The sequence below is a fragment of the Phyllosticta citribraziliensis genome (assembly GCF_038025025.1).
Source record: "Phyllosticta citribraziliensis strain CPC 17464 chromosome Unknown J3D65scaffold_11, whole genome shotgun sequence".
Classification (NCBI taxonomy): Eukaryota; Fungi; Ascomycota; class Dothideomycetes; order Botryosphaeriales; family Phyllostictaceae; genus Phyllosticta; species Phyllosticta citribraziliensis.
Window position 1 is genome coordinate 1127192 of NW_027117348.1, and position 23719 is coordinate 1150910.

Consider the following 23719-nt stretch of genomic DNA (forward strand, 5'->3'; position numbering starts at 1 on the left):
CCGTTGTTCGTCGACACATCACCTTGCCACCATGGAAAATTTAGACGAAAGCCCAGGCCAGGTGGTGGTTTCATGTTACGTATTTTCGCCGTCAAGGCGCCAAAGGTCAGGGTCTCCGCTGCTGGGCGGGCAGACGTCTGCTCTGCGGCCGACGATGCGTGTCATTTTGCAAGTCGAGAATTGGCCGTGGTGTCTCGAAAAAGCCATCGGTTCGTGCCGAGCCTGTAGCGGGCCCCAAAGCCATCAAAAGCGTTGCGTCTGATTGGCGGGGAACCAAGGTACAATGGCCGTCGGCGAGGTTGCGATATCAACACTCGACATTCGCATGTGAAGCCGTCGACGCAGGTGCCATTTGGATTTGTGAGTCTGGTGAGCGGCGGCGTGATGTCTCCCGTCGAGGTGGCGGCGCGTCTGGCCCGGCTTCGGCGATTCCAAGCTCTTTCTGGGGGACGGCGAGCGAAAGTCGGCGGAAAGCGAGCAGGTGGCAGCGGGCGGTGATATATACTCGTCGACCGGGTGGCCAGACTCGAGGCCTATCTGCGGTGGTCGAGCAATTGTCGCGATAAGATGGGAATGACGGGAGTTCAGCGTCTAAGACTCGACGCGTCCAATCAGATGCTGCCGTAGTGCCGCGTCTCAGAGCTCTGGGAGCTGGCTGGAGCTTGGGCAACAACCAGTACGCCCTTCTCCACTCTGGCCAGCTACCCTACCTTACCAGCTCCAGCTCGACCTCAGCTCTTTGCTCTCCTCCATCTCCACTCCATCCACTCCATCCACGCTGCCTCTCCATCTCGCTCGCTGTCTTGTGCGACCGGCCTGCCGTCCCCGCCGCCCCATTTATCCCCAAAAGCTTGTCTTGGTGTCCAAGAATAACCTCCCACAACACCATCCTCATCCGTCGGCCCCGCAATCCACCTCTTCACAATCCACCATGGTCGAGCTTCGCAAGCGCAAGACACCTCCTCCGGCCCCCGAGAAACCCAACAAGAAGAAGCCTGGTCCCAAGACGGCCGCAAAAGGTAGCAAAGCCAAGCCGGCCGCCGCACCAGAGCCCGTCGACAACACGCCAGCTCCCAAGGTCGAGCCGGCCAAGGAGAGCAACGCGACGGCCACCAATGGGGCCAAGAGCAGCGGAAAGCCCGAGGTGGGCAAGACGATTGAGCTCGAGGGGTTTGGCGGCGAAATCGAGACCAACGACGGCGACAAGACGACGCTGAAGCAGCTGGCCGACGACTCCAAGGCCGGCGTCGTCCTCTTCACCTACCCCAAGGCCTCGACGCCCGGCTGTGAGTTGCCCTCCATCGCGTCATCGCACATGCGCGAGACGCAGTGTCACCAGCGTCCAGCGCCCCACATCCTCCGCCCCCATCCGAGCTCCATTCACTCCCCACCACTCCATCAACTAACATGGCCACAGGCACCAAGCAAGCGTGTCTCTTCCGCGACGCGTACGCGCCCCTGACCGCAACCGGCCTCGCCATCTACGGCCTCAGCGCCGACTCGCCCAAATCCAACACCACCTTCAAAACCAAGCAAAACCTGCCGTACCCGCTGCTCTGCGACCCGTCCTTCTCGCTGATCAAGGCCATCGGCCTCGCCAAGCCCGGCAACGCCAAGGGCACCGTGCGCGGCGTCTTCGTCGTCGACAAGGCCGGCAAGGTGCTGGCCGCTGAGGCGGGCGGGCCCGACGCGACGGTCGAGGTTGTGCGCAAGATTGTCGGCGCGGGCGACGCTGCTGGCGACGCCGACGGCGACGACAAGGCGGCCGAGAAGGAGGGCAACGGGGAGGACGTCAAGGCCGATGGCGAGGCCAAGTAACGTCCGTCTTTTAATCTTTCCTTCCGTCCTTTCCTACCTTCAGTCATTATCTTGGATTTCAGTCTCCTTATTGGATCAAGCTACGCTACGCCGGGAAGAAAAAAAGGCCGCGACGACGTCGTTGATGACGAGTACAGTTCAGGGCTGCTATGGTTGTCTATGGGTATCCTTTTTGTGAGCGTGCGCCGGCCGCAACAAGTGGGCAGACAGATAGGGAGGGCCACGAAAAATGTTGGAGCAGCCAGCCAATACGATGCGCTTCGAATGAATTATTGCCCTTTCTCATCCTGACTCGTCACGTCCAACGGTGCCTCACGATAGACTCGTCGGCAGGGCATCCTTGTCTGTCATTCGTTGCTATTTTAAAAACACATTTCGCCAACCATCAACATGCCACCACAAATGGAAAACAAATCGTCAGTCATCATGTCATAACTCGTACAAAGGCAAAAGATCAAAGAAAAGATGCAGACGTGAATCAATTAATCAGCCCCCCAACTCATCCCATTAGCATTAAACCGCACGAAGACTACTTCCGCCCCGCGCCCGTACTCCTACTCCTCTCGCGCCCCACGTCGACCAACTGCTTCGCCGTCCCCGTCCGTTCCTCATACAGCTTCCGCAAATCGTCGACGCTCTTCTTCTTCAGATCGAGCTTGCGCACCGGGTCCGCGGGGATGGGCGGCGGCGTCTGGAAGCTCGGCATGCGGCGGAGCAGGCCCTCGCTGACGCGGAGGGGCTTGGCAATCGCATCGTTGGAGGCGTTGGCCGGCAGCGGGCGAGCGGGCGGCGCGCCGGGGGGCTGGGCGGATGGGTGCGCCGTTTGGTAGACGGGACGCGCGAGCGACGAGATGTTGGGCCCGCGGGAGCGCGAGCGCGTCCGTTGCGCGCTGCTGTTGGAGGCGCGTGCGTCGTCGAAAAGTGATTCGTGGGATAGCGAGGCAGAGGTGGTGGGAGAGGTGGAAAGGTCGAGACGGCGGAAATCGACGTCGGGGGATAGGGAATGGCTGTCGGTCGTGAGGGGGGTGTTGAGACCGGAGGTGGCGAGAAGAGATCCGCTCGAACCGGATCCCGATCGCAAAGGTTTTCTATTAATGCCGTCGCCAGGGCCAGCGGCGATGATGTCGGCCAGCCCGGGGGGGCCTCTGACCTTGCCGTCAAATTGTTTTACAGCAGCCTCTTGTTGCTTGCGCAGACTCGGAAAGGCTTGGATGACGGGCTCAGGTTTCAGGCTACTCTGTTCCAGTGTCAGGGATGGATGATTGGGAACAATGGGAGGTAAAAGACCTTTGACACCCCGTCCCTCCAGATCTTTGTCGTCCGCAAAGGGATTCCGAGGCGCGAATCCATCCGTAGTAGCGGCGTGAGTCACGGGAGACGTAGCTGGTGCGCCTCCCGCTTCTTGTGCGAGAATGCTCGAGTATCGTGGAGGAACTTGAACGGATGGAGCTGGTTTCCTCTTGAAATGCGAATCATCGCTACCAACTGGACTGATTGGCGTTTGGGAAGTCGAGGTGGAAGGACGGGGAGGCAGCGCAGGAGGATCATTGTCTTGGAGAATGATGCCCGAACATTGCCTTTCCGAATCGGCAAATCCAGCATCCTCTTCCGATGGCGATTCAACCGTAAAGTCCTCAGACTGGGGACGTGGCTTTCTAGTCACCTCGAGCGGATCTTCATACTCCTCGGGGTTGGACGGTGCTCGCAATTCCAGCCAAAAGGTACCGCTGGCAACGCCACAGGCCTCGCGAAGGCCATTCTCCCACATCTCAATGGCCTCTTGAAGCACGCGCCTGACAATGGTTGACATTTTCGCATCCTCAATCTGATCCGGCCCACAAACGAGCGTCGGCGCAAAGCACACGGCCAAGTTTTCGGCATTCATCTTGTTTTCCTTTTGATGCTCCGTCACCGTGCTCAGCATGGGCAACAAGTGTCGCACGAGTATGGCGCGTGACACTGCGGGAATCGCCGACCATTCCGACTTGGGGGATATGAGCTCGATAAGCTGGTCCAACGAGGGGACATCGTCTGGGCTGCCAAACAGCTTTCGCAACTCTCGATACGAGGTTTGCGGGAAGATTGGCGTGCGCAATTCAGCATACCAAGTCTTGATCAGACCCGCGGCCATGTAGACTCCATATGCATCCTTGACGTCAACCTCGTTGATTACGGCCTCGGGATTATCGGCATGGTCGTAGTGCGGAACCGGCAGAGTAACGCCGTTATCTTTCCAAATGATGAATTTCTGGCCGCGGTCGTATGCCTCCTTGAGCACATCCTTCAGACGCGAATGCGGCGGTATCCGAAACAGCCCTTCAGTCTTGATATTTTGGTCCATGAGCAAGAAGAGGCTAGTCTCCCTCAGAACCCGGGGGAGACGCGTCTCTCCCTTGGCATTCATGGGAAACGGCTGGGCCACGGAAAATGCCCGCCTGCCGCTGGCGTAGGGGACGTAAATGTCTGGCGAAAGGCGCCGATCGTGGAGATAGGCAGAGGGGGGTATCATGAGGTTCTCGACGGGGATGTGAAGAGCAAGCTGGGTCAACGTGGAGACTGCAAGGTCAGCATCTCTCACTAGCCGCGATCGACGGACTCACCATGGACAATCTTTCTCCGAAACTTGGGGCTCACAATGGACGAAAACATCTCGACCAGTATCCTCACCCAGCTTCTCTCGTGAACAATGTAGAGCTTTTGCAGCCTCTTGCGCATGGCCCGACTAAGGACATGGTAGGCCTGTATGAACCATCCCCAGCCAGGGCGATTCTTCTTTGACCCCGCAGACCTCTCTGCATCCCCACCAGCAAAGAAGATGACTTCGTACTCGGTTCCGCTCAAGAGTTCTTCTTCTCCGGGCAGCCGTGCCAGGACATAGGGCAACAGGGCGTCAAAGTCGACTTCGTCGGTGTCGGGGAGGGCGGCAGCGTTGAGGATGTAGACGGCGAGGCCTGACTGCGAAGGAATCGGCGAGCGATAGAGGATGCTGGCGGCATGCTTGGCCAGTTCTGGGTCGTAATCGACCGAGTTTCGCGGCGGAGGGACGGCGGAGAGCGACGAACTGCGCAAGCGCGTAGCTCGCTGGGCGAGTTGGGCCCTCATGGCCTTGCCTTGGATCGTCAGCTTGCGACGCACGCCCATGGCGGAGGACGAGTGGTCGTCGGAGGGCTTCATGGTGGATGTAGAGGAGAGGCGGAGTCAAGGGCGGGTGGTCGGGACACAACACTCACTGCTTGGCCGCTGGTGCGAGATACGTCAACAGAGGTTGGAGGCTTGGGTATCCCTGCTTGATGGCGTAGGGGAGGCGTATTGAAAGACGCAACAAAGGCCGGCCTGCCGCAGAGGGGATGGAAAGAGACGGAACGCAGATCAGAGCAGCGCTGCGTCCAGAGTCTGATTATGTTCCATCAAGGTCACGGTGGTGTCGAGTTGTCTCGTCGGGGTGCTGTTGGAATGCGAATGCAGCCCTCTGCCCTACGATCCGCGCCGAGAAACTTTAGCCGACTGTCAGGGTCCCATCACCCTACAGCCTCCACATTCCTTTGCTCCACCACTCTACTTATGTACACGATGCAGCTCAGCCTCACCTCCCGGCATCCTCGTCACGGACGCCCTCGTGCCCGCCCTCCTCGTGCCCGCCCTCGTCACGGACGCCCTCATCCCCTTCCAACTGTAGCTCTGCTTCCGCTTGCTCAACTTCGCCCAATGCCTCCAAAGCACCCTGAAGATTTTCAAACCTCTGCGCTCTCGCCCAGATTTCTTGAAACGAAAGACCAGTTTCCCGCATGCGATCAACTACTTCTTGGTTTTGCAAGTCTGGCTCCAGCCGTCCCTGTTCTCCCTGTTCGGGTGCCCGGAACCACGGCACCAAGCTTTCAAAGAATGCGCGCAAGTTGCCATGCTCCTCTCTCAGCTCGGCTTCCAACTGCTGAGGCTCATACACGGGGATTCGCCTGCCAATTGTCGGAGTTGCGTCGTAAGACGGCAGATTGTCTTCTGGAGGTAGTGGATCAGACGTCGACTGCACCTGTGCCGAGAGTGTTCGAGGAACTGCACTAATGAGAGCTGGGTTTTCGGTAAGGATGGTGTGACGTGCCACGTCGCGCGTAATGGGTAGGTCGGCAGATTCCTTTGGTGGAGAAGTGTATACAGCTGATGCCACCTCAACGAGCAGGGACTTGGCTTCCGCCGTGTTCCAAAGATCCTTGGCCCGTATGACGTAAAGCTCAGTCAAGAGGTGCTCATACGGAGAGCGAGGCTGTTTGCCCCAAATGCCCGGCGGGGTATCATTCATCTCCAACTCTTGAAACAAACGGGCCGCTAGCCAAGGATAACGGCCGACTGCTGTGAAGAGTGCTTGTCGTCCTTGGCCCATTTGGGAAGTTTGGACAAAAGCTAAACTGCTCGTCATGTCTATATTTGGGAGACCATTCCATCGTGTCTTGAAAAAGTCACTTTGAGCCAAGGTCAAAAAGTCTTGTTGTTGTCGTCCACGAATGGCGAATTGATCAATGACCAGTCGGACACAGTAGGGATCGTTTTCGGGGTCGAGGCTGAGCAGTAATTTGGCCCACTCATACACTGTCCGCCATGTTGAACGCATTCCCAAGTTTGCAATGTAGCGCCACGCCGCCAGCCAAAACTCGCGATTTTCCGGTCTCCGAAAATCCATCCGAGCTTTTCCTTGGGAGATGTTTGTTGCGAATGTCGAATGTACCGATCTGCCAAAGGAGAATAGTGCGCGTTCGAGGAGTTCGCCAGATGTCGCGTGGTCCCGCTCTTGCTTGGCAATTTCTGATACTTGGAGAAGCGTGGAAATATGGTAGGCTGGACATGTTAGAAATGCATTTAAACAATCGATAGACTTACGATTGAATTGCAACAGCTGGACGAGGCGCTGAGGATCCATGGATGCCACGCAAGTCTCGAACTGTCTTTGAACATCCTGATATGCCCTGCTGTGAGCATATCGATACTCCACAGAACCATCGGCGCGCTTTTCCACAACCTCCATGCTCAGTCCACCGCTTGTTGCTCGCGGCCACTCTTCGTTGCCCTGGACAAAAATGTTTCGCCGCAGTCCCAACGAAGCGAGTCCACCACGGGCATTGCGCCCAGCGACAGCATTTGCCAACCCCATCTGAGGACCTCTGCCGCGTTGACGCCCAGCAGGTTCTTCCGTATCCCTCTCCAGCGCCGCGCGGCCAAATAGCTTGCGCATTTCATTTTGTGCATGAAGACTCTGCGAATCGATCGAGAGAAGGCGGAAAAGCTCTTGAGATGCCGGGTCTTGCTGTGGTTCATCTGATGTCTGCTTCGGTTCGGTAACGGAGAGCGATTGGAGAGCGCGGTCAATCTCGTCCATGGTCGAAGGAGTCTCGTCGGCAGTCTTGCCACCTTTGGCTTTCTTCTTCTTCTTTTTCTTCTTCGAGGTAGATGCTTTGGGCTTTGGAGTCTCCTCTTCGCTTTCTTTCTGGGGGTCCTCGCCTTCTTTCTTGGGATCCTCCTCCTCCTCCTCATCCTCATCCTCCCCACCTAGCATGGCAAACATGCTGGCCTTGGGTTGTACGACTTCCTCTTCGGATTCATCGTCTGCAGCGAGGTCCTCGAGACGTTTCTTTTCTTCGAGCTCGCGTTGAGCTTTTCGTAGCGCGCGTGTCGACATGGTGGTTGTAAAAGTTTCCCGACCAGAGTGGCAGAAACAATGACGCGGGGCATTGCTACGGCCCGACCAAGTGGGCGCCGATAAGCGACAGGCCTGGCTCAGATCACATCGGGGCGGGCCTCAACACCAAACGCATCGCTAACCTCGGGCCTCTCCTCCACACCGGCAGCCTCCTGACCTCCACTCCACGCACCGGGCTTCCAAATGCGTCGAGCAGCCCTTCAAGCGTGCCGCTCTGTGCGTCGCCCGGTGTTTCGCAAATCCATCCGTCCTCCCATCAGCCATGCGTTAGGACCCCGGTCAAGGAACCAACGGACCACCCATCAGGTATTGCACTCTTCAATGCAATTACGGACTTTTACATATGCACTGGTCTCCACGGCTGTGGCCACGGGTGCTTACTTCGCCTACCGCGGTGATTCACAGAGTCCTCTCGAAAACACTCCAGTATCATCCGTGTCTGCGGGACACAGCCCAGGATATACCCCATCGAATGTCTATTCCTCGGCAGCGGCCAGACCAACGACTCAACCCGAAGTAGAAGACGCCGGCTCCAAGGTCCTCGTCATTGCTCAAGGAGAAGTCTTTACTGGCACACTCCCTTCCAACGCCCCTCTCTCCAAGGCCACGGACGATCAAGGTCGCAAGGTCGTCGAAATGTTGACTCCGGAGCAAGCAACCCAAAAGTTGAGGAGGAATGAAGAATCTTGGCTGGTCGGTAGGGGCAAGGGAGTCGTCCGCTACGATGTCGTACAAATCCCCAGCAACGATCCGATTGAGGACGACCACGCCGAAAAGATTATCGAGGTCCCACAAAGCGTGGCCTTGACCGAAGATGGCGCAAACAGCAGCGATTGGATGTTTTGGGGTGTTTTTGACGGACACAGGTAGGATCCTCAACCTTGCTGATGTCTGGTACTGACGGTCAAAGTGGATGGATTACCTCTGCAAAGCTCCGCAACTCCCTCATCTCCTTCGTTGCCCGCGAACTCAACACCACCTACAAGTCTGCCTCGGCCGATCCCTCGCTCAAACTCCCCTCGTCCGACTCCATCGACAAGGCCATCAAGACTGGATTTCTGCGCCTGGACAATGAGATTGTGAACGAGTCTGTTCAAAAGGTTCTCAAGGCTCAGTCTAAGCGTGTGGCGGCAGAGTTGTTGGCTCCTGCTCTCGCCGGCTCTTGTGGTCTTTTGTCGTTTTACGACAGTAACTCCAAACTTCTCAGGGTTGCCTGTACGGGCGACTCGCGGGCTGTGCTTGGAAGAAGAGGCGCCAATGGCAAGTGGACTGCCACGGCCCTGTCCGAGGACCAAACGGGTGGCAATGAGAACGAAGCAGCTCGTCTTCGGAAAGAGCATCATGGTGAGCCAGACGTCACTAGAAACGGACGCATCCTCGGCGGCTTGGAACCATCCAGAGCTTTTGGCGATGCCATCTACAAGTGGAGCGTCGAGACGCAAAAGAAGATTCGAGAGGTCTACTTCGGACGGTCCCCTCCGCCGCTCCTCAGGACCCCGCCATATGTGACTGCTGAGCCCGTCGTTACCACCACCAAGGTCGAGCCACAAAAGGGAGATTTTGTCGTCATGGCCACCGACGGTCTCTGGGAAATGCTTACGAATGAGGAAGTCGTTGGCTTGGTCGGTCAATGGTTGGAAGCGCAGGCAGAAAACAAAAACGGCCAAAGCACCGCCAACTCGTGGCTCAAGAGCTGGTTCAGCCAGCAAAAGGGACTTCCTGTTGACAAGAACGGCGCCGACACTGACAAGACTGGCCAGAGAGCACCAATCCGACAAAGACAGTGGGGCGTCAAGGGTTCGGAGGACGAGAGGTTCGTCGTTGAAGACAAGAACGCAGCAACCCATCTCGTGCGCAACGCTCTCGGCGGAAAGAATCAAGACCAGCTTTGCGCGCTCCTCACTCTTCCAAGCCCATTCTCTCGTCGTTACAGGCAAGTCACCTCCTTCACCGCCTGACCTTGCTAACTTGTTCAGGGATGATCTCACCGTCGAAGTCATCTTCTTTGGCGAGGGTGAAAACTCGGGCAGCGTCAAATTGAACCGCGACGCGTCGGCATCGCACGAAGTCAAGGCCAAGCTTTGATTCACTTGTCGTATTAATTGTGTTATACCCAGCATGTAAAAGGAAGGAAGCGGCGTCAGTCCTCTGCATCTTGCACTGGAGTTGATCAAGGTCACGAAGAAATGACGGCCGAATGTAGCCATAGACCGATGCGCATCTGCGATTCATGAATTGTGTAATTGATAGATTCCTTGAAGCTTGTGTCAAATGCTAGTGACGCCAGGAGCCCACGCCTCTCCAATCCTCTTGACTTCATTGATGAACCACCGACTGGTGATTTGCGTCGACCCAACATTTTGCTCCGCATTGGCCGTTAGCGGAGAGTGTTGATCAGGGTCGTAAAAGGGGTTTCTCAAAAGACCAATGTAGGCCGACTGTAGAGCCTTGAAAGCCTATCACAGGTCAGCAGCCGTCAGATTTGTATTGTCAAAACTTACAGGCTTCAAATCGGCATCCCGCAAACCGACGATGGAAGTCTTGGGGTCGTTGGTCGTAGCCAGGCGGCCTTCCATGTCGACGACAATGACAAACTTGACGCCCGTGTTGGTCATCCAACCATACATGGCGAGGCGCTCGTCGACGGCTTGCAACAAGCCAAAGTCCTGTTCAGCCGTCTTGTGCGGCAGGCGTGCCTCAAAGACATCCAGAGATGACGAGAGCAGGAATGAAAACTCGAGCGCATCGCGAGCATCTGGTGGGAAGAGAGATATGTGGAGCGGATTGTTCTGGAGGACATGAGCAAGAAGCGAGGCTAGGCCTAGATGCGCGGATTGCTCTCGACGTACGTGTTTGCCAATGATGCCGACGCATGCTACTGCTGGCACTCGGGCGGCCATGTCAAAGACCTGTTTACATGCGCTCGTGAAAGGTGAAGGGACGAGCGCTATCGAAGTGTTGGCATTTGTTAGACGCTGAATGTTCAGATGGTCAAGGATGGTGGTGGTCCAGGAGGTCAGTTGTTGAACGTCGGGGCTGACTCGGCGATGGCTCACCCTATCAGATCAGCTCAATATCGTCAATGTCATGACAGCCTACTCCACGTCCGTCCGCCACCCGTCTATCACCCGCACGTACATCCTCTCCGTAAACTCCCCCACAATCCATCATCTTTCGTCGTCCTCGTCGTCAACAACCCCATCAGGCCGACAGCAATGTTGCCCTCGGCGAGAACAGCGGCTTCAATGGCGCTGCGCGGTACGCATCACTCCACTTCCCCGGAAGCTATATCCACCTCCTGCTTCCGCCACTCAACCCAATCATGTCACGCCCACTGACAATGGACATTAGCCAAGCCGACCTCTGCTCTCCTTCCATTCCGTCCTGCAGCCGCCGCCTGGATATCGAGCTCGCGCAAGACCAAGGCTGCCTCGCAGACGCCGGGCATCGTCGCTGGTGGTCCGGGCACGCCCCCCGCAATGAAGAAGGCCAGAGTTGAAGTGCCGCTCCCCAGCCAAGAGGGCAACAAGGGACTCGTTCAATACGCGCTGTACGTCCAAGCCCAACACCAACGAAAGAGCAGCGAAGGATGCTACATTGAGACAACATTGAGGCTACGCTGAGGCAACATTTGACCTATGTGACCTCCATTCGGCCAATAATTCGGCGGCAACATGTCCAGTGCGCCAGCTAACACGTCGCGCCACAGTACGACGCTCGACCAAATCGCCAATTGGGGCCGTCAGTCGTCCCTCTGGCCCATGACGTTCGGCCTGGCCTGCTGCGCCATCGAAATGATGCACCTGTCGACTCCGCGCTACGACCAAGACCGGCTGGGAATCATTTTCCGCGCGTCGCCGCGCCAGTCGGACGTCATGATTGTGGCCGGCACCCTCACCAACAAGATGGCGCCCGCCCTGCGCCAGGTCTACGACCAGATGCCCGACCCGCGCTGGGTCATTTCCATGGGCAGCTGCGCAAACGGCGGCGGCTACTACCACTACTCGTACAGCGTCACGAGGGGCTGCGACCGCATCGTTCCGGTCGACATTTACGTGCCCGGTTGCCCGCCGACTAGCGAGGCGCTCATGTACGGCATCTTCCAGCTGCAGAAGAAGATGAGGCACACCAAGGTACGTCCACAAATCCTCAATCCGCGACTTGCACTGACATGGGCAGATTACCCGCATGTGGTACAGGAAATAGACGACACGATGGATTTGCGAGCGAGCGACCTTTTTTTCTTTCCGGCGGGAGTTTGGTGGCGTAGATTTCTTTTCCCTGGCTTCGCTGTATAAATTGGGGAGGGCCGCGACCATTCCCTCCCCGACTTTTCTTTTCCTCTTGACAACGTCCTCGATCTGGTCGTCCTTGTGAAACAATAGAGCAACGGACCATCTGCCTAGAATTTACAAATTGTTTTCTCGTCTTGTGTGTCTGCCATCCTAGTCCCGCCTCGTTGCCCTCCGCGGCATCACCCTGCGCTCTGTTGATGCTGGCTCTCCTGCCTTGACTGACGGTGCTCGCGCCGCGGCGGTTTGTTTCGATCTTGAGCCTTTAGCAGGCAAGGGAGGCGATACTGAAGATGGAGCAGCTCGTTTGCGCTTCTTACTCTGCGTCGACGCGCTCTCCTCTCGCTCACCCACCACGACACCAGCACCACCCTCACTCCCCAACACCCCCAAAACCCTCGCCACCATCTCGACCTCACTCGCCTTAACAACACCCTCCCCCTCGCCCCGCAACCGCCTCAACCCCTCCCCCATCGCCGTCACCAGCTCCTCATACTCCTTGGCGCTATACCTAACCTTGACGCCCGCCTTCTTCGGCACGAGCAGCAGCAGAGGCGTGTCAAGATGGAACCCCCGCCGCGCCCACACAAACAGCTCATCCGCGAAAAAAGGCACCGTGGCGCCGCCGTCGGCGATGGAGAGGAGCAGCGATGCGGTGGCGGGCCCGATCCCGCGGAGACGGGTTAGGCGGGTGAGGGCCGCCATGATGGTGGGGGTGCGCTCTTTGTTATCAGACTTGGAAGTACGAGGGGAGGCAGAAGCAAGAATCGCAAAGGCCTCGCCCGTCACCCTCCGTACCGTATCTTCATCATTCGACGCGGCCAGCTTCGGCAGCGCCGCGAAATACGAGCCGTGGTGGATTTTCCACTGCACGAGGCGCACGAGCTCGGGGTGTGTGAGGTAGCCGTGACTGCTGCCGGCTTCTCCTCCTCCTTCTTCGTCTCTTGCTTCGTCTCCTGGCGGACCTCCTGGCGGAGAGTGCCGGCGCGCGGCTATAAGCCCTGGCGCCGTCGTGAAGCGGAATTCGCAGTCGCAGTCGCTGGTGCCTGGGCGCGGGCGGTGTTGGTGCGTGGAGGGGTATTTGGCGAGGAGGGCGGCGAAGGAGGGTGTGGTCATGATTTTGCTGTGTTGGTGTTTTGATTTTGCGGATGAGGGCGTCTGGCGCGGAATGAATTAAGGAGGGTTTGTTTGGAGTGGTATAGTCGACTTTGGCTAGAAAGTTTGAGGGGGTGGGGTGGACGGTACATGGGATTGTTGGAGGGAGTTTGGGGATCCTTTTCCTGTGTGAGATCGCAGTCTTGGTGTCGAAGACAGGGCAAGAAACAAGTTGGACGTGTGCAGGAGATGAAATAAAATACCTTGAGCGTGCAGAGAGCCGAGTGCGTGACAAAACGTAGAAAAGGAAGATGGAGAACGAAACCGAGCCTGAATCAAACAAATAGGACGGACCAACCTTCCAGGAAGCAGATGGATCTGCCAAATCGCGTCTCGTGTTTACAAGGTGAAGTGAGGTTGAAAGTAAAACGACGCGACGACGCATCGAGGTCGCGTCCGGCATCACGTGTCGCAAACCATGCCAGCCTGTCCAGTTTTTCGGTAGTAATAATACTGCCAACATTATCGAACAATGAAGAGCCTCACCAGTAGCCGCCGCCTCCACGCAAAAATGCAAAAGATCAATCAGACCAAACTCCCGACCAGTCCCAGGGTATCATATCACGTGATGGCCGTAGACGTCGTCCGTCCCATAAAGCCAGCCGTTACTCCATGATGCACGCCTCTTGTTCGCCCTAAGACTTTTCCTTGATTCGCCCATTCTTGACCACGCCGACGCTGACTCCTGCCTCTCCTACCATCCATCCCGGCATCCTCTCTCCCTCGACGACGCCGTGTTCGACCAATTGCCTGACTCCTGCGTGAATGTGCGAGCCTCGTAGCGTGATTGTCATGTCTGGCGTCCACGGCTCTCCCTCGACTTGTCCAGCCGCCTGCGGAAACGGGTCTTCCATTCTAACTTGCAGGCTTTCGAGCCCTTTGCCATCGTCGTGACCAGAGGGACCAAAGCGTGCTTCTGCAATCTTTTTTCTGCGCTTTGTCGAGTCGTCCTCTTTGGCGCCTTGGCCCCGTTTGTTATTGCTGCCCGAGGCGCCGCAATGGCGTCTGCTTTGCTCTGCGCCGGCGGTGGCGTTTCCCGCGAACAAGGACTCGCTGTGCCTGGGCGCGTCGTAGTCGAAAGAGGCATGACCAAATGAATTCTCGGCGAATATCGACCATCCTGCTGGTGCGGCATTGCTGCGACCAGGTCCACGAAGAGACAAAAGTGTCGAGAGGTTGCGAGATGAAAGAGATGTGGTGGTGAGGGTGAAGCGATGATGGGGTTTGGAGAGGGCTTTTGGGACGGCCTAGAAGGTCAGCAGGAACTTTCACAAGGACCACACAGGACTTGACTCACATCGACAACCACCTTTCGTAGACTACGACCTTCGGCACCTACCTTTTGACCCAGATTTGTGGCTATCGACACGTACACATACGGCGATCCATCTGGGAATACCATGAACAGAGACTTGGAGCCTTCTGGAGAGTTCGAAGTGGGCAGGGGATGGTCGTACGGCGAGTCTTGAATGTAGACGCGCAGCAGACATATTCCAAACGCCTTGACCCGCGTAATGTAGTAATGAGCCTTGATTACGGGCGCTACTTCTCGTTGTAGGTTGAGCACAAAAGACGTGGCATGGAATCGGGGCAGGCTTGTCGCAGAACCCTCGTCAATGACCATGACATCATCGTCAGCATTGGCCTTGGCTTTGACTTTGGATAGTTGAAGCGCATTCCATTGCTGAGAGTTGGGATGGTCCAACAGGTAGCGCGTCTCTGCCATGGCAAGCTGGTAGAGGGTGATTCCGTGTCTCCAGTCGCCTTCTAGCATGCGGTCAACCACCTCCTTCTTGCCGCCTTTGCGGCCCTTGAGATCCCGATAAATGTCGACAACCTCTTCTATCGAGGCGGCACTGGTGTAGGGGGCATCTTCGTCATCCTCGTCTTGACGCGCCAGGTGAGGGAGGCAGTAGGAGCGGTTCTTGGAGTTGAGCCATTCTAGGGCCAGCTCGAGCAGCGATTCGCGGTTGAGGCGGGACAGGGTTTTGGCGACGGATGGGTTCCTGGCAGGTAGGCGCTGGGTGTGCGACAGGGCAGCATTTGTGGGTACGGACAAGGCCTTGGGCGACATGGCTGGTGTTGATGTTTGGGCGGGGAGACGCGCCTGGGGGAGAGGCCGGCCGTGCGTCGCGAAGTCGAGCGCGCAGATCCAGAACGGGCAAGGCGTCGGGGTTAGGGGTTACGGGCATTACGGGGGTGTAACGAGGATTACCAAGCACGTGGGATACAATCGAGGTCCCTCAACTGCCGATGGTGCCGCTTCCGGTCCCGGTGGAGGGGAGAGAGAGGAGAGACGCCGCCAAAGGTGGGCTGCAGATTCAAAGCCTTCATCGGCCACTCGCTGTGCCACCACAAGCCCTCTGCATGATCTTTGCTTTGACCCTCGCCTTTGTCGCCGTGGAGATCTCGACAATATCAAACTCGTCTTTCACGCGGTGGGCCACGATTGACGGCTTCACCCTAAAACGTTAGAACACTGCACGCTCCACTCGCCGCCGCGCCCACTTCAGGTTCCCGCTACCGGCACACCACCCGACTCTCTCCTCAACGACGACATTGCCTCCAAAATCCTCCGGACCACCATCCACCTCTGATGCTGTGACGCCGACCCGTCGACGCCCCGCGCCGCCCTTTGCAACTCTGCCGATTACTCAGCGCCGCCCTCGACGTCCAAAAGGGCCTCTCCCGCTTGGACGTCGACTCGCTCTCCACCAGACGACACCCCATCACCACTGCGCCCGCACTGGACTTTGAATCGACCTCGACCCATCGCCATGTCTGGCTACGGCGATCGCAAGACCCCCGGCGCCTCGGTCCTGCAGGGTCTCAACACGTTTCCATCGCCCAAGGACATGGCCGCCGAGAACAACAACCTCAACTTTGACGAGGACCTGTCCCTCTTCACCAACACGGAATTCTTCGACTTTGACCTTGGCACCGAAATCACGTCGGTCGCACAGCAGCCCCAGCCGCCCGTCGACGCCGTGCCCGACAACCGCGGTGCGCGCCGCCAGAGCACCATGTCTTTCCAGCCGCCCGCCGTCCAGCCGAAACCAGTCGACTTCAACTTCAATGGTGAGTTTTCTTTTCCTTGCCCCTCGCCGACAAGCCCCGCGACGGGCCCATGGGCAGGCCCGTCGAAATTTCCCTGCAGCCGACCCTGCGCGGCTTTAACTGCGGCGTTGGAGCGATTGGCATGGTTGATCGTTCTCCGCACGAAGCCGCCATTCTCGCATCGCATTGCACCATCGTCCATTTCCGCGTCGGTGGTTCCGCTGCCAGCTTAGGGTTAAGCTCGCCGTGCAACGCACCTATTAGGGCGCCGTTTGTGGGTGGGATGCGAGATCCCGGTCCATGTCTTTGCTGAGCTGCCTCTGCCGAAGCACGCCATCACTCGTGATCCATCCCGGTAGCTCGAGCCAGCCGTCGACCATCACAACCATATTTCATGACGTTCTCAAGTCTTTTGTTTGCGGAATATCATTCTAATGGGTTACTATCAAGGCGACTTCCAATCCCTCGACTTTTCGAGCTTCCCCGTCGGCGGCCTGCCCGACCCCAACTTTGCTCACCAGCCAAACCCGTACCCGATCCAGCAGCACAATGGCACCGCGAGCTCGTCCCCGCTGTCCGCGCCCTCTCCCGTCAACGCCAAAGTAGGCGACAAGCGCAAGATTGACTCCATTCACACGCCGACCGCCGGTCACAACTCCAACTCGATCGAAGAGCTGTCCCGCATGGCTGCCGAGGAGGACAAGCGCCGCCGCAATACCGCCGCGTCGGCCCGCTTCCGCATCAAGAAGAAGCAGCGCGAGCAACAACTCGAAAAGACGGCCAAGGAAATGACCGACAAGGTCTCGTCCCTCGAATCTCGCATTGCGCAGCTCGAAATGGAAAACAAGTGGCTCAAGGGCCTCATCACCGAAAAGAATGACGGCAAAAACGCATCCGACCTGACCGAACTCTACCGCAAGGTCTTTGTCAACAAGGACAACAAGGACGACCGGAGTAAGGGCGACAACAAAGACGGTGTGGGCACCACCGCCGGCAAGGACTAAATGGAATCGACAACTTGTTTGGTTTCTTTGGCCTGGAGTTGCTGCTTTTCTTCACTTTGCTTTTGCTTTGCGAATCTTTCCGGGGTGGATACATGTCGATTTACAGCCTCATGGGACGCGGGAGGGAGACAAGACAAAGACGACTTTTACGACACCAACAGGGAGAGTGAGAGCCTGGCCGCACCTGTTTGGTCTCCACAGTGGCAAACCCCACACCCCATTACCTACCCCTTTTATTCTTCTACATAGACGACACATACGTTTGCAGACTGGTGTGCTTTCTGGCTGGCTGGGCCATTTCTTCGCGTCGTCCTCTTCGTCTCTGAACAAAGATCAAGTGGTGAGGAACCTGCGTTCCACTCACTGCCGAGAGATCTAGAATCGAGACGGAGCCAGTGGTCCGCCCCCAGAAGGATTGGGTAAATTTTTTCTCTTCCTCTCCCATCCTTCCAGCCAGCAATAAGCCGCCGCACAAAGCCCGATTCGGGATGCTGCAAGCGAAATGGGGGTGGGAGCGAGTGGACACGGAGGGCCAGCACGCATTGTACGGCGCGTGGGGCGCCGGGCTTCTCTAGATCTACCTACACGAAAACGACACACGACCGTATACCCAACCAATTCAGTAGTTTTGATTTCTAATCCGCAATGTCGTGTCTCACGCCCTGCGGCGGTGTCTTTTGCGCATGTCAAGACGACGACGAGCGCGAGTGATGCTTTCGATCTTGCCTACACGTTCGATCTGGATGGCGCCGAATGGAGACACTGACGGCTGCTGCGGTGCTGCATGAGGCGTGTGCGGCGCGAAGGACGGAGATGAAGAAAGCTTGCTTGCTTGCTTGCGCTGCTCGCTGGCGGGTAGCGGCGGCCATCGTGTGTGTTGATGCTGGTGGGTGGTGGGTGCATGTGCCCGGCCTGCCTGGGTGGAGGTGCCTCGATCACGTCATTTACGGTATGACGCCAGGACGCCGAGGCGCTCGGGAAGACAGGGAAGGTGGGCGGCTGCGGGGGATTGATTCTTTGATGCATACCCGGATACAGATCTTTCTGCGTGCGTGCCAGGCGCGAGAAGTCAGTGATGCTGTGTCAGAAGAGATGATGGTGTTGCTGGATACGGCAGGTAGACAGGTACACAGTTCAGAGCGTGCAGAGAGAAAACGATAGATGGAGAGAGCGGTAGTAGAGTCATCGTCGCAACTGTCTGAATGCCACAAGTCATTTGAAGTGGATAGTCGGCGCGAAGGAGAGGCCGTTGGTGGTGTACTGCATAGTTACTCAAGGCAGCCAGATGCAGCACACACATATTGCTGATCAGGCAGCTCAAGACACCACTATCTCTCATTTACTAGTCAGTATGTGTCGACCTGACTTTCTCTGGCAACTCCTCACTTTCCCTCCCTCTCTCTACCCACTCCCCCCTTACCTCGAAACCACCCCTCTCCTGCTCTCCTCTCCTCTCCTCTCCTCTCCCTCTCCCTCACCTTCTTCCTCCATCTGCCAGCCCAGCCCAGCACACCTCAGCCCCAGACAACACCCAAAAAGCAATACCACGCGCCGCAGCCGCCGCCAATCAGCACGCCACTCACCGCCCGTCCCCAGCCATGGTCGCGTGCCCAACTCCGAGTCAGCTCAACGAGGTAAAAAAGCAGAAAAAGAAAAGAGCGATTAAAACACCACGCAGGGAAGCACGAAGCCAGACACGGAGGCCAGTCGTCTGACAGCGTGACCGCGAGGAATGTATGTATGTAGGTGTGTACGCGGCTGGCGAGGGCAGAGCAGCGCGGAAGGTAAGGCGAGGCAGGCGAGCGCCGCTGCGCGTGCAGCCGGGTGGTGCCGGAATGCCGATATTGTCGGTTTGGCCCTTGTTGTTGCTGTCGCTTTTCTTGCTTCAGTTGCATAGACGTTAGGTAATGGGATGTCTGTTCGCTCGGTTGGTGGTGAACAGGCGGGCAGATGGGGCAGTGGGTGGGCGTGTGGCGTTGAGCTGCATTGTAGGTAGAGTGGTGCAGCTGTGGGAATGTGCTGGAGGCGGCGCTGAGAAGGGCTTCTCCTCGGGCTTGGTCTGGTCACATACTGTGGTGGTACTCTAGGAATGGTACGTCTCGATGCCGTTGGTTGATTGGTTACGCATTGCAGTACTCCTCGATGCCCCCTGGGTTGTCGTCGGCATGGTCGTCGGAAGTGATAGAAAAAACGCATGGCGGAAAGGCAAAGGCGGCAGCGCTGCTCGTTCGCCTTCCTGCATGCTCCCCATACTTTCCCTCTCTAGTCCCTTGTCTGCCATAGAAAGCGGCCTCGCATGTTCCATAAGCCTAAAGTGCCCCATTGAACGAGTCACCAGTCCCCAAGCTCCACGATCCGCAGCGAGCACAGCAGCAAAGCCAGAAAGTAAAAAGACCAGACCAAACCAGACTTGACTTGACAATACCAGCGCCGCCAGAGACGCGGGAGTTTCCAGTGGCGGTGGCAATGGCGTGGCACAAAGAGGGAGAAAGACATTACGACGCGGAGTCGGAAAGGGCGTTTCTAGAATGGCAAGTTGACTGCTGATGGGATCGAAGAGAAGGGGCTTTGTTTGGCTAGGTTTCTTTCACCGGCGCCACGATGAGCTGTGGCGCCGCGCCCACGTGGGGTTGGCGTGCTACAGAGACGCCAGACGGACGGTGGTGTTGGGACGAGAATCGACGCATGGAAATATCGGACAAGGCGTAAAGTTCTGGCGGGGAGTGTGTGAGTGTCTTGTGGAGGCAAAGTATCTCTTGTGGTTTTTGTTTCGAGAACCTGTCACGCTACGCATCAGTAAGTCACACAGGCAAGTCGTTCTTTAATCTGTATGATTCGAAGCGGGTTTTGGAGAGACTTCTGTCATGTGTATCGAAATGATCTTTGCAAAGCTCCACCCCTCGACGCAATCAATGTCCTGTCTCCTGGTATTTCTCGGACACAGTTTGTTCCTACGCAGTGCCTGGCCGCAGCTTCAGCTGATAATACGTCGGCGAGAGCACAAGGTCTAGGCGAGGCGTCCTGCCTTCCTGTTTCAATGGAACTTCCTCCACCAAAAACCAAGTCTTTGATCGGGCTCGGCTAGACCTTGGAACCGGCGCGAAGTACAGCTCGGATTGTACCTTGAGATTGCAAGACGCATCGAGATGAATCAAATAGACTCTGGCCTGGTCTCGACCGTAGGCAGTGTAAGGCAAAATGCCGTTGTCCACTACCATTGATTCTGCAAGAATTGGATCAGAGCGTTCCGGGTCCTTTCCGTATGACAGTCTCTCCAAATCCTAGGCATGCAATGTCCGGTCGATCAAATCAGCGTCGATGTTTAATACAGCCGTATGGATGTAGTCGGGCGAACACTTTGGGCTTGGAATGTCCCGACGCCTGTCGAGCGCTCCTGGTGGTTTGGCAGGTCTTTGCGATGGCTTCGAGAGTCTCTTCATTCTCCAGTGTTGCTCGAGCTTGTTTGTTGCAAGATAGAACCGGCCTGCTGGGTGGGGATGCGGACGAGTGTTTGTGGGAGCGGCACGTCTTCCTGCTCGTCTTGTTCCTCTTCTTTCGGCTGGGGTATTTTGGCTACAAGTGTCAGCTTGACCAGGAAGCCGTTCATCTCAAATCTCACCTGAAGCCATGCTTATCGCGCGCAAAACGTTGTGCCAATTCGAAAGCACCGCGGCGACTGCTTCGGTGCCGTCCGACAAAGTTGCCAGCTTTTGTTCCAGCTGCTCCATCTGATCTGCCAGACCTGCACTCAGAGCCTTGAGGTCTTTCAGGTTTGCGAGCTCCCGTTTCTTTTCTTCGATGCGCGCAAGGAGGACGGGTGATGCGCTTTGAGCGGGTGCGCCTATCGATTTGTTGCGGAGATGTGACGCGAGCGGACCGGAAAGAGTCTGGCGTTTGTCCATGATGAAGGATCGGAACGGTATCGAGGCGACGGATGGAGACTTGTGGTGGTTTCGCTAATGTATGCTAAGGCGTCGGGGTGATGGTGGGGGAGGTCGAGTTTTGGGGTAAAGCCCGCACGCGGCAAGGAACGTGCTTTCGTTTGTTTACTTTCCTCAACTTTTGGAGCTCCAACCACTTGCTCTCCATCCCTCCGATCCGGCAACCACAACCATTGCATCGCGGGCCTCCGAGCTCTTCTCCATCGCTTTATTTCTGCATCAGATTTCGCAGCATCTCATATACACCGCATGGCACGGCTCAACGAAGCCCCACCGCCCGCGGAGTCGGTTGAGTCTTGTATGTTTACACAGCATCCGCCCGTCCGACAACCTCTGACAATGACTCCAGTAAAGCGCCGCTTCATCAGACAAAATCGCGAGCTCGCCAAGTACTTGCCCCGTTGAACGTTCCTCATCGCGAGACTTATCCGTTTGTAGGACCAATTCCAACCAGTCCGTCCGCATACGATCCCTGGAGAATGAACAGGCCAGGATCCTCCACGAGAACTTTCTGCTGCACGAAGAGGTCATACGGTTGCAATCAGAGCTGGAAAGGACGCGTGGTGACAATGCATTGAGACACGTCAATGTCGTCAAGGACAAGCTGGACGCAAAGGTGCTGGAAATCAGCGGATTGATTGCCGAGTTGAACGCCATCAAAAATCCCGCGAGGCCATCGAATTCGGAGCCGAGCCAAGCGACGACGGACATTTTCGAATGGAAGCGTGCAATGCGGACACAGGCCAAGGAGGAACAGGTGGAGGATCTCCCAACAATCCAGGAAGACAAGCACTATCCGCGACGGACGCTCAAGTGCGTACTCCACGTGAAGCGATGAGAACGTGCTGATATTGGTACAGTGCGGAGGAAATCCAGGCCGTAATCGCAGGCGCAGCAGAAGATTCACCAGACCTGGGTCCACCGCCAGTGGCGCACTTCCAGGAAGAAGACCCAATCAAGTTTGACCCGCTACCTGTGACGGAGGAGTCGGAACCACAAAAGGCCGAAGAGACTGAGCTCCCCATCACTTCGACCGTCAATCTCGAAAAAAGGAGACGGCGCAGGGATTCCGCAAAGCTGGACTTGCGCAAAATCTCCGTCTTCCAGGTACCCGAGGAAGAGGCAGAAAATGCCAAAAAGAGCGAGGATGAGGATCAGGCTATGCGCACAGGTACCAAACGCAAGCTGAGCCTTACCACTGAAGATTTGCAGTCTGAAGATGCAAATATTGACGTGCGTGAAGATTTCCGTGTGAGTCGACGTGGAGCTTCTGGTCGGAACGCAGAGAAGAGCAGCAGTCTTCAGCCACTTGATGTCAAGCAAAACAGCAAGCTCGACATGCTGGTTGCGGCGGAACGGAAAGCTTTGGGTGACAGTATGATTCACTTCATCACTACTATTCTGTTGCTAACACCTTTAGAAACGAACACCTCGCCCAAGAAGGTCATGAGATCTTCGGTTGAGGACAAGCCCGAAGGCAAAAAGCCCTCCGCAGTGGGCAAAGATTCAAGCCGCAGCCGCGTCAGAGACCGTCGCACCAAATCCTCGCAAATCGTCCACATTGCTCCATCCGAGCCGGAAGAGGTGGTTGAAACGAAAGATGTCGTGATATTAGAGGACGCGCATCCTGTGGAACATCACCCAAAGACGCCGGCAGGACTCGACCTCTTTTCGCCAATCTCCAACGAGCCGTCTGAGAAGAGGGAAACCAAAGACACACCGCCTCCTACTGACCTTCTTTCCGGTGGTCTCGAATCCCAGACCAGTCGTCCATCCCGTCGCGCTCGTCCTCAGATCAATTACGCAGAGCCCAACTTGATCAGTAAAATGCGTCGTTCTGACAAGAAGCTGGCAGATGCTGTAGTCGACGGCCGGCGTTCCTCCAGCGCATCCAAAGAGGAGGACAAGTCGGCACCCAGCTCATCGACTGCAATGAGGACAGTCGTCGTCAAAAAGGAGAGGGAAAGTGGAGGGTCTGGGTTCAAGTCTCATTCTGCTGAGAATCAGCCTGAACCTGCAAGTCCGTTGGGAGACAAGATGGCAGCTTATGAGATCCAAGCTCAAAACAACGCGGCGCCCGCTCCGGAGCCGGTAAAGAGTGTCCATTTTGACGACAGAGTATCGTCTGCTCGAGAATCTGGATCCGCCTCGACAAGCACGACTCGCAAACGTACAGCCAAGCACCAAGCTCCTCTTGACCTGGAGAAAGACTCTGGTAAAGATCTTCAGCAAGAGTTGGCCGTCTTTGACATTACTCAGTCTTCGCCGAACGATCAAGGACAGAGCAGCGAGGAAATCATGAAGAGCAGTAGAGAGCTTGCCAAAAAGACCAGCCGTCGCCACTCTACCATGACCGACATGCCGACTAGGACGAGGGACAAGGAAGAGAATGCCCCAAAACCCAAGGGTGACCAGGCTGGCGAAGAAGGCAAGAAGAAGGTGATTCGAGAGCTCAAACAGGGTAGGGCGAGCACGAGGACCAGCGAAGCACCGGCTGGAGAGACTTCGAGGACGAGCAAGGACTCCTCTCGACGACGAAGTATGATGGTATGATTGGGATTCAGTGAGGCGTTGCGAGAGGGCTTGGACGATGCGTGGGTGGCCAAAGTACATGGTACTTTACTTGGGCCTTTGACAAATTGGCCAAAGGAGACGAATTTCTCATTACTTGTTCAGATAGTCAAAATCCATGGCTGAGTTAGGTCACGGCTTGGGATTCCGCCTGCCAAATGAAGTTTGAGATGCTGCGTATCGTGATCGGAAAAT

The 23719-nt window shown here is 56.6% G+C and overlaps 12 protein-coding genes across 12 annotated transcripts; 5 read left to right on the forward strand and 7 right to left on the reverse strand.

The window, feature by feature from the left end:
- The first annotated feature begins 435 nt into the window (after positions 1 to 435).
- J3D65DRAFT_636388 (thioredoxin-like protein) lies at positions 436 to 2208 on the forward strand. Its single transcript, XM_066801397.1, has 3 exons — positions 436 to 676; positions 725 to 1286; positions 1418 to 2208. The coding sequence occupies exons 2-3, from the start codon at positions 932 to 934 to the stop codon at positions 1816 to 1818; spliced, it is 756 nt and encodes a 251-aa protein (XP_066651966.1). The 5' UTR covers positions 436 to 676; positions 725 to 931; the 3' UTR covers positions 1819 to 2208.
- J3D65DRAFT_636389 (divergent CRAL/TRIO domain-containing protein) lies at positions 1993 to 5261 on the reverse strand. Its single transcript, XM_066801398.1, has 3 exons — positions 5049 to 5261; positions 4419 to 4928; positions 1993 to 4374 (listed from the first exon to the last, which is right to left on the reverse strand). The coding sequence occupies exons 2-3, from the start codon at positions 4918 to 4920 to the stop codon at positions 2348 to 2350; spliced, it is 2529 nt and encodes an 842-aa protein (XP_066651967.1). The 5' UTR covers positions 4921 to 4928; positions 5049 to 5261; the 3' UTR covers positions 1993 to 2347.
- J3D65DRAFT_577213 (Nulp1-pending protein-like protein) lies at positions 5262 to 7516 on the reverse strand. Its single transcript, XM_066797675.1, has 2 exons — positions 6688 to 7516; positions 5262 to 6645 (listed from the first exon to the last, which is right to left on the reverse strand). Exons 1-2 carry the CDS (start codon positions 7481 to 7483, stop codon positions 5402 to 5404), a joined length of 2040 nt encoding a protein of 679 aa, XP_066651968.1. The 5' UTR covers positions 7484 to 7516; the 3' UTR covers positions 5262 to 5401.
- A 91-nt stretch (positions 7517 to 7607) lies between these two features.
- J3D65DRAFT_636398 (phosphatase 2C-like domain-containing protein) lies at positions 7608 to 9764 on the forward strand. Its single transcript, XM_066801399.1, has 3 exons — positions 7608 to 8370; positions 8415 to 9437; positions 9481 to 9764. Exons 1-3 carry the CDS (start codon positions 7688 to 7690, stop codon positions 9587 to 9589), a joined length of 1815 nt encoding a protein of 604 aa, XP_066651969.1. The 5' UTR covers positions 7608 to 7687; the 3' UTR covers positions 9590 to 9764.
- Positions 9719 to 10543, reverse strand: J3D65DRAFT_636400 (Sedlin). Its single transcript, XM_066801400.1, has 3 exons — positions 10354 to 10543; positions 10006 to 10293; positions 9719 to 9960 (listed from the first exon to the last, which is right to left on the reverse strand). The coding sequence occupies exons 1-3, from the start codon at positions 10402 to 10404 to the stop codon at positions 9772 to 9774; spliced, it is 528 nt and encodes a 175-aa protein (XP_066651970.1). The 5' UTR covers positions 10405 to 10543; the 3' UTR covers positions 9719 to 9771.
- A 25-nt stretch (positions 10544 to 10568) lies between these two features.
- Positions 10569 to 11931, forward strand: J3D65DRAFT_636404 (uncharacterized protein). Its single transcript, XM_066801401.1, has 4 exons — positions 10569 to 10762; positions 10856 to 11054; positions 11214 to 11637; positions 11684 to 11931. Exons 1-4 carry the CDS (start codon positions 10720 to 10722, stop codon positions 11708 to 11710), a joined length of 693 nt encoding a protein of 230 aa, XP_066651971.1. The 5' UTR covers positions 10569 to 10719; the 3' UTR covers positions 11711 to 11931.
- An 18-nt stretch (positions 11932 to 11949) lies between these two features.
- Positions 11950 to 12912, reverse strand: J3D65DRAFT_606243 (uncharacterized protein; the record flags this gene model as incomplete). Its single annotated transcript, XM_066798431.1, has 1 exon — positions 11950 to 12912. The coding sequence occupies one exon, from the start codon at positions 12910 to 12912 to the stop codon at positions 11950 to 11952; it is 963 nt and encodes a 320-aa protein (XP_066651972.1).
- A 674-nt stretch (positions 12913 to 13586) lies between these two features.
- Positions 13587 to 15025, reverse strand: J3D65DRAFT_559429 (centromere protein Chl4/mis15/CENP-N; the record flags this gene model as incomplete). Its single annotated transcript, XM_066797406.1, has 2 exons — positions 13587 to 14198; positions 14249 to 15025. 2 exons carry the CDS (start codon positions 15023 to 15025, stop codon positions 13587 to 13589), a joined length of 1389 nt encoding a protein of 462 aa, XP_066651973.1.
- A 552-nt stretch (positions 15026 to 15577) lies between these two features.
- On the forward strand, positions 15578 to 17133 carry J3D65DRAFT_101971 (uncharacterized protein). Its single transcript, XM_066793631.1, has 2 exons — positions 15578 to 16029; positions 16459 to 17133. The coding sequence occupies exons 1-2, from the start codon at positions 15729 to 15731 to the stop codon at positions 17010 to 17012; spliced, it is 855 nt and encodes a 284-aa protein (XP_066651974.1). The 5' UTR covers positions 15578 to 15728; the 3' UTR covers positions 17013 to 17133.
- Positions 17134 to 18349: 1216 nt separating this feature from the next.
- Positions 18350 to 19383, reverse strand: J3D65DRAFT_102086 (uncharacterized protein). The gene is made up of 2 exons (XM_066793632.1): positions 19084 to 19383; positions 18350 to 19031 (listed from the first exon to the last, which is right to left on the reverse strand). The coding sequence occupies exons 1-2, from the start codon at positions 19206 to 19208 to the stop codon at positions 18527 to 18529; spliced, it is 630 nt and encodes a 209-aa protein (XP_066651975.1). The 5' UTR covers positions 19209 to 19383; the 3' UTR covers positions 18350 to 18526.
- A 1065-nt stretch (positions 19384 to 20448) lies between these two features.
- J3D65DRAFT_670924 (DASH complex subunit Dad2-domain-containing protein) lies at positions 20449 to 20914 on the reverse strand (the record flags this gene model as incomplete). Its single annotated transcript, XM_066803345.1, has 2 exons — positions 20449 to 20585; positions 20632 to 20914. 2 exons carry the CDS (start codon positions 20912 to 20914, stop codon positions 20449 to 20451), a joined length of 420 nt encoding a protein of 139 aa, XP_066651976.1.
- A 165-nt stretch (positions 20915 to 21079) lies between these two features.
- On the forward strand, positions 21080 to 23702 carry J3D65DRAFT_636426 (uncharacterized protein). Its single transcript, XM_066801402.1, has 5 exons — positions 21080 to 21251; positions 21303 to 21342; positions 21392 to 21766; positions 21814 to 22328; positions 22374 to 23702. Exons 1-5 carry the CDS (start codon positions 21203 to 21205, stop codon positions 23504 to 23506), a joined length of 2112 nt encoding a protein of 703 aa, XP_066651977.1. The 5' UTR covers positions 21080 to 21202; the 3' UTR covers positions 23507 to 23702.
- Positions 23703 to 23719: the final 17 nt, after the last annotated feature.